Genomic DNA, 17,506 nt, shown 5'->3' with positions numbered 1-17,506 from the left:
CTGATTTATTTGATAGTAAACTTGCAAGCTTTTGGGGTTTGCCCCTTCGTCAGGTGAATGGAGAGTTCTGGCCTCAGACAGCATATAACATCACAGACAGTTTACAGATTACTGATTAGAATGCGAGTCTTTACGCCTAACCTGCTATTCAAGTCTTAAAGTGGTCAACAGTGTGAGTGGAAGGAGCATTAAGCCCAAGTTAGAGATGTGTATTGTCTCCAGACAGTAAAGTAAGTGAGGTTTAGCAAACCCAGGCAAGTCATAGGGGTTACAGATAGTGCGACATGAACCCAAGATCCCTGTTGAGACCGTCCTCATGTGTGCAGAACTTGGCTATCTGTCTCTGCTCAGCGACTCTGCACTGTCGTGTGTCATGAACGCCGCCTTGGAGAATGCTTACCCGAATGCCCGTGACCATTGAAGTGTTCGCCAACAGGAAGGGAACAGTCTTGCCTGGTGATTGTCAAGTGATGTTCATTCATCCGATGTTGTAGCATCTGCATAGTCTCCCCAATGTACCATGCTTCGGGACATCCTTTCCTGCAGTGTATTAGGTAGACGACGTTGGCCGAGTTGCAAGAGTACGTACCGTGTATCGGGGGTACCGTGAACACCCCCTTCCCCCCGGCAGTTGGCTCAGCTTCCATCAGGTTCTCACCAATAATGTGGCCCATGGCAAATGCTCCCCTTGAAAGGGCCACGCTGCTATAGTACCCCAGCAGCAGCCAATGTCTTATGCTGGTCCACAGTGGAAGCAATATTTTAATAGAGGAGGCGCACTAGATTTTGGCTGCTGGAGCATGATAGTTATACCTTAAACTCTGTCTGTAGCACCTACACTGAGCTCAGGAGAAAGGACAGTGAGGCTTCTGCCTTCAACAGAAGTCTGATTGGTTATGTGATTTTCTTTTCTCTTGAATCAGAGATTTAGATCAGGTAAGATCTTGCCCCACACCCTGGAGAAAGTCTTTCAAATTCTGATGGTTGCCCAATGCCATGTCGTTTTGCCATTTGTAAGAGGAAATTTAGTCAGCTGTAAGAACAGGAGGGTGGGGTCCCAGTCTCTGCCCATTTGATGCTGAAACCGTCATCCATTCCTTTGTCACCTAGACTCGACTATTGTAACATACGCTTGACTGGCCTCCCAACTTGCACTCTCCAGAAACTGAAGTTTATTGGATGCTCTTGTCATTAACTCCCATCGAGTTTGATTCACCCATCACTTCTGTGGCTCCCAGTTAACTTGATTTTAAAATCCTCATTCTTGTTTTCAGATCCTTTCAATGCCTCATCCTTCCATGTCCGTAATCTCCTTCAGACCCACACCACTTCCAAGATAGCTAGGCTACTCTAGTTCTGTTCCCCTTGAACATTCCTGATTTCAGTTACTCCACCATTGACAACTATGCCTTCAGTTGTCGAGGTTCTAAGTGCTAAAATTATCCACCTAAACTCTTGAGTCCCTACCTTTATTTCCTCACTAAGACACCTTGGACCAAGCTTTTGGTCATCTGTCTTCTTATGTGGCACATAGAACAGTACGGCACAGAAACAGGTCCTTTGGCCCACAAAGTTGTGCTGAACATGATGCCAAATTAAACTAATCCCCTCTGTCTGCCCTTGGTCTGATTCCCTCTATTCTTTGCATAGTCATGTGCTTATCTGAAAGCCTCTGAAATGCCCCTATCATATCTGCCTCCACCACCAACCCTGCAGCATATTCCAGCTACCTACCACTCTGTGTAAAAAAAAACTTGCCTCTCACATCTCCTTTGAACTTACCCCCTTAAGTGCATGTCCCCTAGTTTTAGACATTTCAACTCTTGGGAAAAAGATTCTGACTGTCAACCCTCTCTACATCTCTTACAATTTTATGAACTTCTATCAGGTCTCCCCTCAGCCTTCGCCACTCCAGAGAAAACAACCCGAATTTGTCTAGCCTCTTCTTATAGCTCATACCCTCTAATCCAGACAGCTTTCTGGTAAACCTCTTCAGTCCCCTCTCCAAAGCCTCCATCTTCTTCCTGTGAAGAGGTGACCAGAATTGAACTCAATACTCTAAGTGCGGCTTAACCAAAGTTTTGTAAAGCTGCAACATGACTACCTCTGTATCATTTTGATTGATAATGGTTACTGTGCGCCACCTTTGGATGTTTTGCAATGATAAAAAGATGATATATACAAGTACTAGTGGTAGCAGCATGTAACATCAGGAGCACCTTGATTAGTAGCTTAGTACGCAAATAGTTGGGGTAAAGATGGCTGTTGCCCATCTGCTGCTAAAATAGAGTTGCACTGACATGGTTTTATAAGATGAGTGTGTGAATGGTGCAGCATGTGTTTGGAAGCTGCAATGCTGACGTGACATGTATGCTCTGAGGTTATATTTGCATGCATTGAACAGGCATTCCTTGTTTTTTGAATGGCCAACTTTTAGATATAGCTAACTTGGCAATCTTTCTCAGCCCAGAGACCATGGCAGCTGCAATGATGTGCAAGGCTTGCCAGTTTCTTCTGTGACAGCTGCATAGTGGCTCCATTCGGAGATATCCCTGAAGCCTCCAAAATAACTACTTTCCTCTTCATCACCTCCTTCGGCAGAGCCTGCAGCCTCTCTGGTGAAAAAGACAGTTGTTAGTTCTCCTTCAACTACTTTCCTTTACAGAAATCAGTCCCTCGTTAAGAAGTCTTGTGGTTTGTCCTCCCTGCCCCCACATCCTCCCTTCCTCAATGATTCGGGAGTTGCCCTTAGCACTTACCTAGATTGGTTACAAAAAAAGCTCTGTGCACGTTCCCTGACGGACAGACCAAGTGGAAAATGTGCTTTATTGTTTATTGATGACTATCTTTTCACCTTGGGCTTCAGGCTGCTCCAAAAAGGAAGAAAAGTGACTTGGCAATCACTGGAGCTTTAAATAACTGTGGGCTCTGGGTCATGATCCGATGTAAATAGATTTCCCACTACTTGTGTCATTGCATCCTCTCCTGATTGCTGTTGACTGAACAATGTGGCTGATTTCCTAACTGCGGAAGCATTGTCTCTCTGCCACCCTGCCACACTACACAGTTTGTGCAGCCTCCTGATTCTATTTAAAATTGCTGTTACCGAACGTGGATATTCTGAGACAAACTTACACTTTTGAAGCTTTCTACGTTTGCATTGAAATTCCAGAATAAAGTGTATTACTTTAAATGAATGATGTTCCAACAAGATAACTGGTTATATGACCTGTATAATTTATAATAGGCCACCAACAAAAGCATGAAGATATTATTATTCAGAAATTAACAGGTTCAGGGTTAATTTTGAAACCTACAATTAATGTGCATAAATACTGGAATAAATATTGTTGAGAATATTTTATAATTTAAACTTTTAATTACAATTTCAATGATTTAATAATCTTTGGCAAGGCAGCTCCTTTTATCTTGCCTATGTAATGCCTTTACATGACTGCCTCTCGTGTGGCAGATGGTGCCCACGTTTCCCTACAGACTTGACTTTGTGCAACAGTCTCCAATATTATTCATTGTACTTTCTGGAATATTTTAAAATTTGCTTTCCACTTCCATTGACTTTAGGAATGAAAGTTTGCTTATCCATTATCAGGATTACCTTGCTGCTGCTTTTAATGTGACCATTTCCTGCTTTCATGTTCATTTTTCCAAATGAAATCCTCGAATGATGCACCCTGCTTGACGTTGTAAGATGTTGTATGAAATTAGATTTAATTTTTAATAACAAGCCTCACCATTTGTGTCACTATTGAAATTAGACAGTGAAAGCTGTGTATGGTGTTTAAAACATTACATAGCTATTTCATGCATATAAATCCACAGAAAACAAATCCTATTACCAAACCTAAGTTGCAGCAAAAGAGTTAGACATTTAGGTGAATGTTACTTTATCTGGAATAGCAGTTGAAAAGTGTAGCTGGAAATTCAGAAGCTACTATGAGCCTGTCTGCTGCATTACCATATTTGAGTCATACAGGGGCACCTTGATGCAATTCAGAACAAGTGTGAAAATTCTCATTAGTAAAATGTTTGAGGGACCTGAAATTGTCCAAGGCAATAACCAATTCCTGCCTCCCAACTTGTCCTTCGCCTGGCAAATATTGATTTTTGAATTGCATCGAGCTTCCCACAATCAAAAAACGTGGGTGAAATCAGTTGAGAATAAAATGAGCCCAATTTGTGTTCAAAACAACATCCTGTCTCTGTGCTACTGGTTTGGCTTTCTTACATATTAACTTACATTCATATCAGGAAGGCAGTTTGCATACGCAGAACGGTACTACATGAGCTGAAGCCTTTACCCTTATCCATGCATTGAGTGAAAAAGTGTGGCATAGGGATAACCAATATGCCACACCACATTGTATGGAATGACCATTTTGACATTTGGGTTATGTTATAAAATATTTTGTCTCTGCTCTGAAATGCAATTTACACCATACTGTCAGTTTTAGCCTGTACTTAATAATCTAATATTTATTTACAAATTGAATTTTGTACAGAAACAGTATGACACAGCACAACACTAAAGCACAATACTGGATTTAAACACTTCAATAAAACGTTTCAAAATGAGGACAGAGATTGTGGAAAATATTTTTCTTCTCAGTAACTACTGAGTGAGTGTGAGATAACCTCACGTCATTATTAGTGCCTGTGAGGTTAAAATAGTACAAAGCAGAAAGCCAGCAGCACAAAGCTGTTCCATAGCTACTTAGCCCTGAAATTCCAAGGTTCTGCACTGGAAGTGAATTGAAACAGAATGCCCATTGTAAAATACCCCAAATCCCTTGAATTTGGTCTCGAACGTTGTTTGGGTGATTGACTCGTGACAGTAAAAGCATTTTAGAAGCAGTGCTTTGTTAACGTGACGTACGATTGTTCTCTCAGACAAACCTCAAAATCTGGGAAGGGTTAAAGATTTAATCATAGAATCCCTACAGTGCAGAAGGAGGCCATTCGGCCCATCAAGTCTGCACCAACCACAATCCCACCCAGCTCTATTCCCATAACCCCACATATATTGACTCTGCTAATCTCCTGACACTAGAGTCAATTTAGCATGGCCTGTCAACCTAATCTGCACATCTTTGGACCATGGGAGGCAACTGGAGCACATGGAGGAAACCCATGCAGACATGGGGAGAAGGTGCAAACTCCACGAGGACAGTGAACCGAGGCCGGAATTGAACCCGGGTCCCTGGCGCTGTGAGGCAGTGATGTTAATCACTGTGCCATCGTGCTGCCCAAATGTTAGCCTTGTACTCTAAAATAACTCAAAGCTTGGATTATTAAAGGTAACCTGTTGTGTATTGGAGATGTGACACAAAGGCATAGACTTTGGTTAAAAACAAGCAGGGCTTTATTAATGCTGTATGATCTCTTCCATGGCTGCTGCTTCTCTTTGTTTCATGCAGTAGATCTATTCCGTCATTTCTGGTGCCTATGTTAATAGAGCATAACCCTAGTGAGCCAATAGGACTAAATACAAAAACATAACGTTTTCTCTCCTCTTAAATTAAACATACCCAAACGAGTTTAACATGAAGAATAGTCAATAATCTATTATTAATAAATCAGAAGGTTTGAAGGTCACCACTATCAGAATGGTAAACCTCTGGCATTTTTGTCTTTCCACGAGCTCAGTGGTGGGTTTAACCAGCATTGACATCAGAACTAAAGGTGGTCTCTGCATCCGAACAGATTTTTTCCTCAATGCCATCTGTTAGTGTAGGGGTTGTAGAAAGATTCAAGTTTGGACTTTGTAATCCTGATCCTGAATTTTCAACAGGCTCCAGTTTTGACAGGTCTGTTCCTCCAGCTAATAGCAGATCTACATATCTCGTCCAGATCATGTCATCTCTGTTCTGGACGTTGTAAGAAACGAGTCCAGTTTATGCAAGGATGGTGGCAGGAACCCTTTTCTCCCCTGTGGAATGATTCTGAGCTAAAACGCCTTGTCCTTAGTGTTCCATTTGTGCTTTTTGCTGCTACACAACCTCCTTAGTTTTTGGAGGTTGCAAGAGATTGAATGTGGGATGTAGTTGTCTTTTTATTGTAAGGTGGGAGAGGTCTTGGTTATGGAACATGTGTATTCCAGTAAGCTAGTAGGAATTTGAGATGTTTGATATTGATATTGAGACATTTGTTCGTTGAATATGTTTAAGATTTCTGATAGACAAGGGAATTAAGGGTTATGGAGAGCAGGCGGGAAAGTGGAACTGATCCACTTCAGATCAGCCGTGATCTTATTGAATGGCGGGGCAGGCTCGAAGGGCTAGATGGCTCACTCCTGCTCCTATTTCTTACGTTCTTATGATATGAGAGTCTTGTTCCTTGGTTGCTTTCAATGTATGTTTCAGGGTTTGGATGAAGCATTCTGCTAGCCTATTAAGAACAGGGTGATATGGTGTGGAACTAATGTGTTGAATACCATTCTCTTGTAGGAAGTTCTGAAATTCCCATGAGACAAATTGAAGTCCGTTGTCACTTACCAGCTGTTCAGAAAATCCAAAGTGATTAAGTACTTGTAGCTTTCTCAATAGTCTCCTTGGATGAGATTGTTGTCGTCATAGCGATCTGTGGCCATTTGTTATGAGCATCAACCCATTACTGAGACCACAGTCCTTTGAAAGGTTCTGCAAAATCCACGTGCGCACATTGCCAAGCCTCATCAGGTCATTCCCATGAATGCAATGGTGCTAAGGGTGGCATCTTACTCTTGGCACATCTTCTAGCTTTTTTGACAATTTTCGCACCCAGTCCAGGTCATCAGAACTAACTTCTTGCTGTTTCTTTCTTGCATATGACACACAATGGCCTTCATGTAGCTTCTGCAATGCCCGTTTTCTGAATGATGGTGGAATGATCTCTGAGTCCTCATAGAAGACATTCAGACTGGACTGACAGCTCCATTCTCCTGGAGTAATTGGGTTTCAGGTTAGGTATTAGTTCCAAAATCTTTGCTCATAAAACCGTATCTGTCACTTCTGAGAGTACAGGATTGCTCCAAGTGTGTTTTGTCACTTGCCTAGAAGTGACTGGTGTACTGTCCACTTGTCTAAAATACAAGAAATTCCCGTTTGAGCAGTCCGAAGAACTGTCTGATAGTGGCAATCCTGATAGTTTATCCATGTCACAATGTTGCTTAAGCAATGCCCATCTTTGCATTCTACTTGCTGCAAGTGACGGAATTGTGGTCCAAAACAGCAGTGAGTAGATGACGGTCTGTCAACAACATGAACTCTGTCCCGTTCAGGAACTAATTGAATTTCTTTACTCCAATAATGATCTCCAGTGCAGCCCATTTAATCTGGTGCCTCTTGAATCTTTACACAAAGTTCAAGAGGCAAAAGCGAAGGATCTTCACCCAATGGCATGAGACCACTGCTCCTACATCATAAGGCAATGCAGCACAAGCCATCTGTGTGGCTAAGGTAGGATCAAATTGCCTAAGACCTTCAGACCTGAGTAATATATCTTTGGCTTGCCTAAAGGCATTAATACATTGATATGACACTTCCATATCTTGTTCTGGCACAATAGATTATGTAATGATTTCAGAACTGTTGAATTTGTTTAGGACAAATCTTCCATAATAATTCAACAATCCAAGAAGGAAGATGACGAGTTAGTATTCTGATGTATAGGTACTTCTGTAATGGCCTTAACCTTTATATGAGATTTGTGAAGGCCACTGGCATCAACCACGTGTCCCATATATTCACTGAAGGACTGGAAGAACTCAGACTTGTCCTTCCAGACTCTCAGACTATAGCACTCTCCAGATATTGGAAGACTATCTTAAATTTCAAAGATGTTCCTCTTCATCGCTTCCAGTGACCAGGATGTCATTCAGGTATCAGTGGACTCTGCTTAGCTCACTCTGGGTTTGATCCATTGCCCTTTGAAACAACGCACAAGCAGATGACATATCAAATGGCAATCTTCGATACCGGAACATGTCTTTGTGTCATGAATGTCAAGAGGTTCCTGTAACTTCTTGTCCACATTCATCTACAAGTAGGCCTGGCACAGGTGTATTTCACTGAAATTCTGGTCTCCTGCCAATCCCGCAAACAGGTCTTCAGTGTGAGGTACTGTTCAGCACATAACATTGGATTTATGGTGACCTTGAAGTCCTCAGAAATCCTTACATGTCCATCTTTCCTGATAATTGGAACAATAGGTGTGGCCCATTGACTGGTGAAGACTGGAGTTCTTGAACCTATTAGCATCAGTCATCCCAAGTCATCCTCCACCTTTGGCCTCATGGTACTGCCCTTGCTTTCAAGCATTTTGCTTGGCTTCCATCTTTTATTTTCAGTTTGACTCATGATATTCTCTGTGCTCCCGAATTATTCCTCAAAAACAACATTGTCTCTCAAAAATTTTCATGAGGCCTGATTCTCCATTGGTCATCATGTTGACTTGAAACATCTCCAGTCATGCACCACCCACTGGAGATGTTTCCCTGCACTACATTTAGAGGCAGCTCTACTGCTTGCTCATTGAGTTGCACAGCCACTTCAATGCGGTCCTTCAAAGGAAACACTTCACTTGTGTACGTCTTCAGCACTATCCTTGATGGCCATAAGGGAATGCATTAGAGTTTCTCTGTAGATAGTTTCTGGCACCAATGAGACTGCTGTCCCAGTATCAGCTTCTTTCCTTACTGGCTTCGCATTCAGTAGTGGAGTGACGCAGTATCTTTGTGTAGCACCAGTGATGGCTGGCACAGTTAGTGATAATTCTTCAAAAAGTGAGTCTTTTCAATCCTGTTGCACCGCATTTCTCCTTTTGATTTTAATTAATTGCTGCCATGGTTTGTTCTGCTTATTTTTATTCCTAGCTCACTTTTTTCCTTCCTGCGGGCATGCTCTATGCCGTTTTGTTCCACAGTTTTGACATTCAACAGCAGAACACCCTGGCTTTGCACACCGGTAACGTGTGAATTTCAACAGCTTTGGATGTCAATTCGCTGGACAATTCAAATACATGAACTCAATTTCTGGGCTTCCTTTGCAGCCAATTCCATATAAACAGTGACTTCAATAACTTTCTGCAGAGTAAGATTACTCTCAGTTAACAGACGTTTTTGTATTGCTTCACTACATAGACCACGAACACATCTGTTCCAACTAGTTTCATTCAGCACATCTCCATACTCACAATATTCTGCAAGTCTTTTAAGCAGTGTCATAAATTGCATAATTGACTCCCCCCTCCTCCTGGTTTCTTTTACGAATTCTAAAGCGCTCTGCAATCACAAGCAGTTTCAGTGAAAGATGTGCTTGCAGAATCTCCATAATCTGTTTGAAGATTTTAGTGCTGGGTTTGTCAGTTTGCACTAAACTATGGGGGAGGTTAAAAGGTTTTCTCCCATCATGCTCAGGAAACTGGGCACCATAACACCTTCAGTATTTTGTTTGCCTGCGCAAAATCATCAAAACACTTGGTATAAGAGCTCCATTGCTCCTGATTTTTATTTAAAAGATCCCATAATGCTGAAACCCTGGGCATTTTTTCACTGAAGCAGGTTTCCTGTATGCATGCTTTGCACCCACATTTCCAGCAGCTTCCCCAATTTTCTTGCATGTACAAGATACTTGACCAAGCTTCAGCCTCTTGTTAATCATGGTCATCTCTATAATCTACTTGTAGAGTATTGTTTACTCAGGTCCACCTAGCCTGTTTAGTCTCATGGCACTTGTGAAAATTTTCTTTTTATTCTGACTTTTCCTCAGTTAATTTCTTCTTTCCAGATGGCTATCAAGCACATGTCTGTAGTCCTCATCGCCAGTTTTTGTTGTGTATTAATGATGTGAAATATAGGATGAACTTTGGTTATAAACGAACAGAGCTTTATTAATGGTATGTGGTCTCTTCCATAGTTGTTTCCTCTCTGTTTCCAGAGTTAGGTCTATTAAATTATTTCTGGTGCATACATTAATACAGCACCACTCCAGTGAGCCAATAGGAATAAGTACAAGGACGTAACATAACCTATCCTCCCTGGGATTGAATACATTTAATTTGCCATCTTTTGATGCCAGCAATGGCCCTAAACAGCTCTTGGATGCTGAGTGTTCTACAGTAACTCAGGATTTATCATGGACACACTCCAGTATGTAGTCGAGGGTGTGTGAAAGGTTCACCAGCACTTCTCCCCAAAACCAGAATTTTGAGTGAAAATTATACAGGCGGATGCCTGGCATTTCTGGGCCCTGCCAAGGTATCGAAATTTCAGTCCCAGGGTGTAATTGTAGTCTTGTGCTGTTTCAAAATGGTTCGTATTTGTATGTGAGCCGCAAGTTGACAGCCAAACTTATTCCATCTTCAACCAAGATAACACACTTGCAGTTGGAGCCACTGCATAAATACTGAAATGCAAACCTGATTGCCTAATTTTACCCAATTCATGGTACTGGGACTAATTGCAATCCCACTACTACTGTCATAAGTGGGGTGGAGCCGAGGACCTTCCTGGTTTGTTTGGCTCAGATATTGCTCAGATAAGCTTGTTAAACCACCAGCTGACTCATAGTTATGTTCCAGAACTGGCAAATTATTGCTATTTAGAAACAAAGAAAAGCCAAACAGATTTGTCTTTTGAGCCTTATGTAAAATCAGTGTTGGGTTTGCAAAAATTTGATGCAAGTCCAATGTTTTAATCAATGGGAATTTTACTTTGACGAAGGCTAATGCTCAAACATTGAACTTTAAACAGTAGCAGTTGGCATGTTTGCCAAGTTAAATTAACACGGATTGTCAACTATGATGTTTAGCATAGAAAATAAAGCTGGGGCAATCTATAATGAAGTCTGTCACTAAGCTGATTAAGATAATGGCTTATTCATAAACGACAATACATTGATGTCTCAAATTCTTTTTGAATCTGTTCAGCTGTCGCGTTCATTGATGCAGGAAATTGGTATAAACTAATGAGAAAATGTTTAGGTTTCAATTTTTGAGTGAGAGTTGAGTTCGACACAGGGTACAAAAAGGCCTTTTCCCTTTCATCTGTAGGTAGTGTTTGTTTTCCATTGACGTCTGAGTGATTAACGTTTCCCATTCTGTTACTCTGTCATGAGGTGCACAAATTGCAGTTTCACCATGCATGTTAGATTTTTGAGAATTTCCCTTGAAAGAAATGAGTCCCAAAGGATTCTTGTTTATTTATACACAAATTTTTATTTTCAGAAATTGCTTAAAAGAATCAGCCTGTGTCACACTGCACCTTTAATTAACAATTACTTTTTGAAGTTACAGCTTTTTGGGCGACATTTGTCAGATCTTTTTGCAGCTGTTGTTCGCTTTTGATTGTCTTCTGGAGGGCATCAATCTAATCATTAGAAAACGTAGAACCGTAGAGCTATAATGCATAGAAAGAGGCCATTCGACCCACTATGTCAGTACCAACTCTTTGCTAGAGTAAAGCTAATCCCACTGCTCTCCACTCTCCATCGCCTTAACTATATGTCGTGTCATCTGTCTCTAATCCCTACGACAAAACACTCAATGTTCAATCCCCAAATAAAACTATTCCTTGCAGTGTTGTGTTTTTCCCCACTCTTTTTTGTTGTAATTTTAAAACAATGGGGAATTTTCCCATCCTGCCCACCACAGGAATCTTAGCCAGCAAATGTCCGCAGTGAACACAGCTGGAAAATCCTGCCCAGTGTCTCCAACCAGAGGAAATCACCGTTACCTCTCCTCTTTGTTGAAATCTTAAAAACGTGAATTAAACTCCTTCAATGTCTTCACCATCTCAGTTGACATGCTGGTACCTCCAGTCTCTCTTCAGAACTCTTGTTTACCAATCCTAGCACTGTCCTGTTCAGCCTGACATCATGTCCAACCTGATTCTGTTACTGCAGGCAGAATTTCAGAAATCTAAATTGGATAAATTTGCTGCTGCTTGTAATGGTTCATTCGTTTAAGTTTGTGACCTGAATCTATCATGACAGGCATGTTCCTATATCAAGGGGTTGGGCAAAATGAACACCAACTGTAGAGAAGAAGTGAGGGAAGATTGCAGGCTGTGTGAAAGTCTATCGAGTGGTTTCCATGTGCTTCAGTGGCACATGTAAGGGGTTGGGCACTTGGTAAATTATGAGTGATGCATTCAAGCCTCCATGATTGGGCAAACTGCAAGTATGTCATGAAAGCCACTATATCAGCATTAAAATGACAAACCAACCATTGTCTCAGCATTGAGGGCTGTCAGAAAACACTACATGTTTTTAAAGCTGTGTTGGCAGAGTTTAAAACTGACGCATCAGGGATTTTTTTTTTCCAGAAGCTTTATTTAGGCCTTGGTTGTAACAGCCTGACACTGGTACCTGTCACCTTTTGATGATCCTTGTAGTGTACAATGAGCAATGACACTAGCACTTTCTGCTCCTATTTATATTGTTTAGAGTATTGGGCAGAGTATCTATTCTCTCCTACCATTAAAGGTATTCGTTCTGAGCTTCAGAAATGCATGAGCAGACCACCTGGGGACATTTAGAATGCAGCTTCACATCAAATTTGAGTCATGTCACTGTTGTGAGATGCCCTTTTTGACGTGATGCTTGTTTAATTGAGTTACACGTGAGGATCTGACACTGGAGTGATACTGCTGCAGTTCACATAGTGGTTTAATAACCTACATGTAGAAAGGCTTCAGGCCAAGTCTGCTACTTCAGAATTGCCAACACTACTGACTCATTTTTTCCAAAATTGAACAGTCTGCAAAGGGATATATTTTACTTATTCAAAATCTTGCTTTGAACCATAATGTCTTCCTATTATACATTTGGGAGATTGAAGCCATTGATTTTGGTCCATGCCACAGACTCCATTTCCTTGCCATTATTTCCATTCCCCTCCCTCACCGTTGTCTTGGGATGAGCCAGACTGTTTTTGCAGCTTCAGCATCCTTTTTGCTCTTCAACAGTTTCTGACTCATAGCCCCTCTGTTACCAAGATCTTCATAATATTGTCAGTCTCCTTCAAAAGTGCTCCATTGGCTGTAAAGTGCTTTGGGACATGCTGAAGTCATGAAAAGTGCTTTATAAATGCAAGTGTTTCTATTTGTGTCCCTGCCTCAGGCCCATCTGTGGATGAAATCCTCATCCTTACCTCCAGACACACCAGTGCCATTGCACTTCTCATGAGACTTTCATTTTCCACCCTCTGTGTTCTTAAGCTCATTCAAAAGTCTGTCTGGATCCTAACTCTCACCAATCACTCCTGTGTTCGCTGATTTACTTTGCCTTCAAGTCGAGAAATGCCCTTTAGAAATCATCTTCATGTTAAAATTGCCCCCCCACCTCCTCCTACTCTTAAGGAGTCCACCTCTTTACCTGTGATCCTTTCTTAGTCTAAAATTCTCCAGGCTTGCAGTGTTACTTCAACTCTGGCCTCATGCACACCTCTACAATTCTTTTGCTCCGCCATTGGTGGCTGTGCGTTCAGTCACCTACAGTATGAAGTCTCACAACATCAGGATAAAGTCCAACAGGTTTATTTGGAATCACGAGCTTTCGGAGCACTGCTCCTTTATCAGGTGAGTGGCTGATTCACCTGAGAAAGGAGCAGCTCTCCAAAAGCTTGTGATTCCAAATAAACGTGTTGGAGTTTACCTTGGTGCTGTGGGTCTTCTTACTGTGCCCAACCCAGTCCAACACTGGCATCTGAAGCCACATCATGGCTTCAGTTGTCTCTGCATTCTCTAAATTACACACACACCCTTTGTTAACTCAGTGCCAAACTTTGTCTGTTACTTTTCTCCCTAGCGCCTTGGTGTGTCTTACTGTGTTATAGCTCATAGAATAAAAGGGGAAGTAGGCACTTGGGTAAGAAAGTGGCTGAATGATTGGAAACTCTAGTGATAAATTGTTTTTCAGATTGGAGGACAGTTCCAAGGGTCAGTGCTGGGACCCTTGCTCTTCCTCCTTGCATATTAATGACCCAGACTGTGAAATTCAAGGCACGGTTTCAAAACTTACAGATGATATGAAGATTGGAAATGTTTTTGGGTATGGTGGGGGAACTTTAGAAGTGTTGGTGGATTAGGCAGACAAATGGCAGATGAAGCTCAATGCAGAGAAGTGTGAGGTGATTCACCTTGGCTGGAAGGATGTGGAGAGACAGTATAAAAAGAGAGAAACTGAAGGAGATGCAGAAACAAAGGGACCTTGGTGCATATGTACCTAAGCCATTGGCGACGGCAGGGCATGTTGAGAGAGCAGTTAATAAAGCATATAGTATCTTGGGCTTTATCAATGGGGACATTGAGTACAGTAGGAAGGAGGTTGCATATAAGACACAAGTTAGGCCTCGCCTGGAGTACTGGGTTCAGTTCTGGGTGTCATGCTTGAGGTAGGATATGAAGGCATTAGAGAGAAGATTCACAAGAATGATTCCAGGAATAAAGAATTGTAGCAACAGATTGGGAAGATTGTTAATTTTTTGGAGAAAAGATGCCTGAAGCTTGATAGAGGCATTGAAGATCTTGAGAGGTATAGACCGACTAAATGGTGAGAAACTGTTCCCACTCATGCGATCATCAAGAACTAGAGTACAGAGGTTCAAAAAATTGGGTAAAAGGAGTAAAAGTGATGAAAAAAAATGTTTTCACCCAGAGAGTGATCAGAGTCTGGAATTAACTTCCTGAGTAGGTAGTAGAGGCACGTTTGATTGAGGTATTCAAAAGGGAATTGGATTTTCATCTCAGAAGAGAGAATGTGCAGGGTTACGGGGATAAGGCACTGAGACACTAGGTAGAATGCTCTCTCAGCAAGCCAGTGCAGGCTTGATTGACTGAACAGTCCCCTGCACTGTAAACATTTTGAATCTGTGTTAGAGGTATATAAATGTAAATTGAAATTTCAAAATAAGAGTTGCCACAGTCCGGTGCAGCGCACTGAATTCAATAAATACACACAGTTACTATATGGTTATATTTAAAGCACTTGAAAAGTTACACCAATCTATCATATGTTCCTTTATCTTCCTAAATAGACAGATGGGCCTGGATCTGGTTCCAAGGAAAGAGTTCAGTATGGTGGATCCTGATGAAATCAGTGTCACAGAACTGTACAAATTGGTGAGCATCTATTAATGATTTTGATTATTATCTTGTTATAAAACAATTTTCATTTGAAGGAGAAATTAGTGACAAAGCTATTGTACAAGAGGCATTCGTAGTGTTTTAAATGTTTTAACTTGTAAAACTGAAGTACTTCAATATTTTTACTTAATCTTGAATATCACAGTTGTAGACTGTCTCAGAAATCAGTGGTGTTTACTGTGCACTGCCCCCATTCCTCTGCTTTGTGAAGGAACAGAGGGAGAGTCGAGGTAGTCTGTAGAAAAGCCAAGCTAAACAGGCCTGTATTCACCCATTAGCAGTTCAGAAAGCTGCAGGCCCTTTGCAAAGTAATAGCCAAGTTTTGCCAGCTGCCAGACAGCTGCAGACATAACTCGTTAAGGGAGACCTTTAGTTGATTAAAATCTGAGGACATTTCCAAATTAGCTCACTGTCATGATTCCCTTTAGGTATTAAATTCAGCTCAGTCATTGGTGAACATAGTTATCTGCACACCAAGGCTGCCAGTTGGAAATGCATCCTTTGTGCAGTCATTGCCCCCATTTTCATCCATTTAATTCTGGATGAATCTTGTAAAAATCTTGTTTGAAAGCTGCTGTCACACTGCTTCCAAAATGTGTGGCCTTTTGATCTTAGTACCTCTTGCTTATTGAAGCTGTATATCACTTTGAGCTGCCAATTTGCAGATGAACTAGATGTCCGATTATCAGTGCTGATGGCCGTGGAATAAATGTAATCAAGGATAACAAGAGAACTTCTCTAATCTTATTCAATTGATGGAGTCATTTGCCACAACCTGATCAGGCAGTCTTCCTTTAAACTCTGAACTGAAAGACAGCACCTTCAGCAGTGCAGTCTAATTGGGAATAGAGAGATATGGGGTTTTAGTTCAGTTGGGCAGCATTGTTGGTGCAGGCTTCGAGGGCCTGTTCGTGTGCTGTAATTTTCTTTTGTTTTTTGTCCTTTGTTCTAAACCCCAGTGTCAGTTTAGATTACATGCTCAAATCTGCCTACATTTAAATATACAACCTTTTGACTCAGACAAATGTGCTGAGCCTGTCCTGAGGATGTTAGCTTGAAGTTGGCCTTGACAGGCTTCTCGGTGGCACAGTGGTTAGCATTGCTGCCTCACGGTGCCAGGGACATGGGTTCAATTCCAGCCTTGGACAAAATTCCACACAGACGTCACTTCTGTGGAACTTTCACATTTCCCCCAGTGTCTGTGTGTGTTTCTGGGTGCTCTGGTTTCCTCCCACATTCTGAAGATATACAGGTTGAGTTGATTGGCCATGCTAAATATTTGGGGTTAGGGTGACGGGAAGGATCTGGGTAAGGTACTCTGACAGAGAGTCAGTGCAGACTTGACGGGCCGAATGGCCTCTTTCTGCACTGCAGGGTTTCAGTTGGAGTCACATCTTCCAGTTTTGCTTTCAGAACAGTCAGCTTTACAAGGTGCTTTTCCTGCAACCCATTAGCCCCAGTGAATTTTCTGAGCCTTCTGATTCAACTTCAGTTGTTAGTTTGACAAGTGCTTTTTCCTTTTCTGCCATTTGCTAATTGACTGATTCCACCAAGTTTGACAGGGTGAGTTGGGTAGAAGTTGTTAGTGACGGAGACTCGGAATTTTAAGATCTTTGATTTTTTTTATGAATCAAGTGCAATTCAGCAGTGCTTTTAGATTCGACCTAATTCTGTTGCTCCTCGGGGGAGTTTGATATTAGACTGCAAGAGAGGAGGAAGTAACAAGCAAGTGGATAGGGGGAACCTGCTTGGATTGGTGGTCTTATTTCAGCAACGTTGTAAATCATTAGAAGCAGATCAGCAAAAGTTCACTCAAATGAATCCTGGGATGAAGCAGTTATCTCATGAGGAACGGTTGGAAAGGTTCGGCCTGTATCCATTGGAGTTCAGGAGAATGAGAGGTGATCCTTTTTCAGATACGAAATTCTGAGGGTTCTTGATAGTATAGATGATGGGAGGATATTTTTGCTTGTTGCAGAGATGAGAGGATACAGCTTAAAAATAAGGATATTCCCTCTAAGATGGAGATGAGAAACAATGTTTTGAAGGTGCAAATGATGTGTTGAACACAAATTGCTTTCCCATAAAATACGTTGGGGCGGGGGGTGGTGGCGGTGGAGGCCGGGGAGGGATTGAAGTGAGCAGTAGGAAGGAGGTGGCTAGAAAGATGGTCCGGGGAGGGAGGCAGCAGGTGAGAAGGAATGGGGAGGGAGGTGTAAAGAAGGGAGGAAAGTGTCCAGTGGGAGGAGGCAACTGGGGGAAACTGGTTTGGGGGGGAGGTAGCAGGTAGGTAGGGTTGGGAGGAAGGTTTCAGGAGGGAAGGGAGGTAGTATGGTACCACAGTGGTTATCACTGCTGCCTCACAGT

The 17,506-nt window shown here is 41.8% G+C and overlaps 1 protein-coding gene across 5 annotated transcripts in view; it reads left to right on the top strand.

The window, feature by feature from the left end:
- The window catches only part of LOC145344156 (dedicator of cytokinesis protein 4-like), a 410,020-nt gene that overhangs the window by 114,378 nt on the left and 278,136 nt on the right, over positions 1–17,506 (top strand). For all 5 annotated transcript variants that reach the window (XM_080191055.1, XM_080191054.1, XM_080191053.1 and 2 more), the window contains exon 7: positions 15,031–15,115. In XM_080191055.1, the coding sequence (XP_080047181.1) occupies positions 15,031–15,115 (85 nt within the window). The remainder of the gene's footprint in view (positions 1–15,030; positions 15,116–17,506) is intronic.

Source organism: Carcharhinus amblyrhynchos, chromosome 6 (genome assembly GCF_965287045.1).
Source record: "Carcharhinus amblyrhynchos chromosome 6, sCarAmb.v2.hapA, whole genome shotgun sequence".
Classification (NCBI taxonomy): domain Eukaryota; kingdom Metazoa; phylum Chordata; class Chondrichthyes; order Carcharhiniformes; family Carcharhinidae; genus Carcharhinus; species Carcharhinus amblyrhynchos.
Note: the sequence above shows the minus strand (reverse complement) of the source record. Positions and strands in the feature narration are given on the sequence as shown.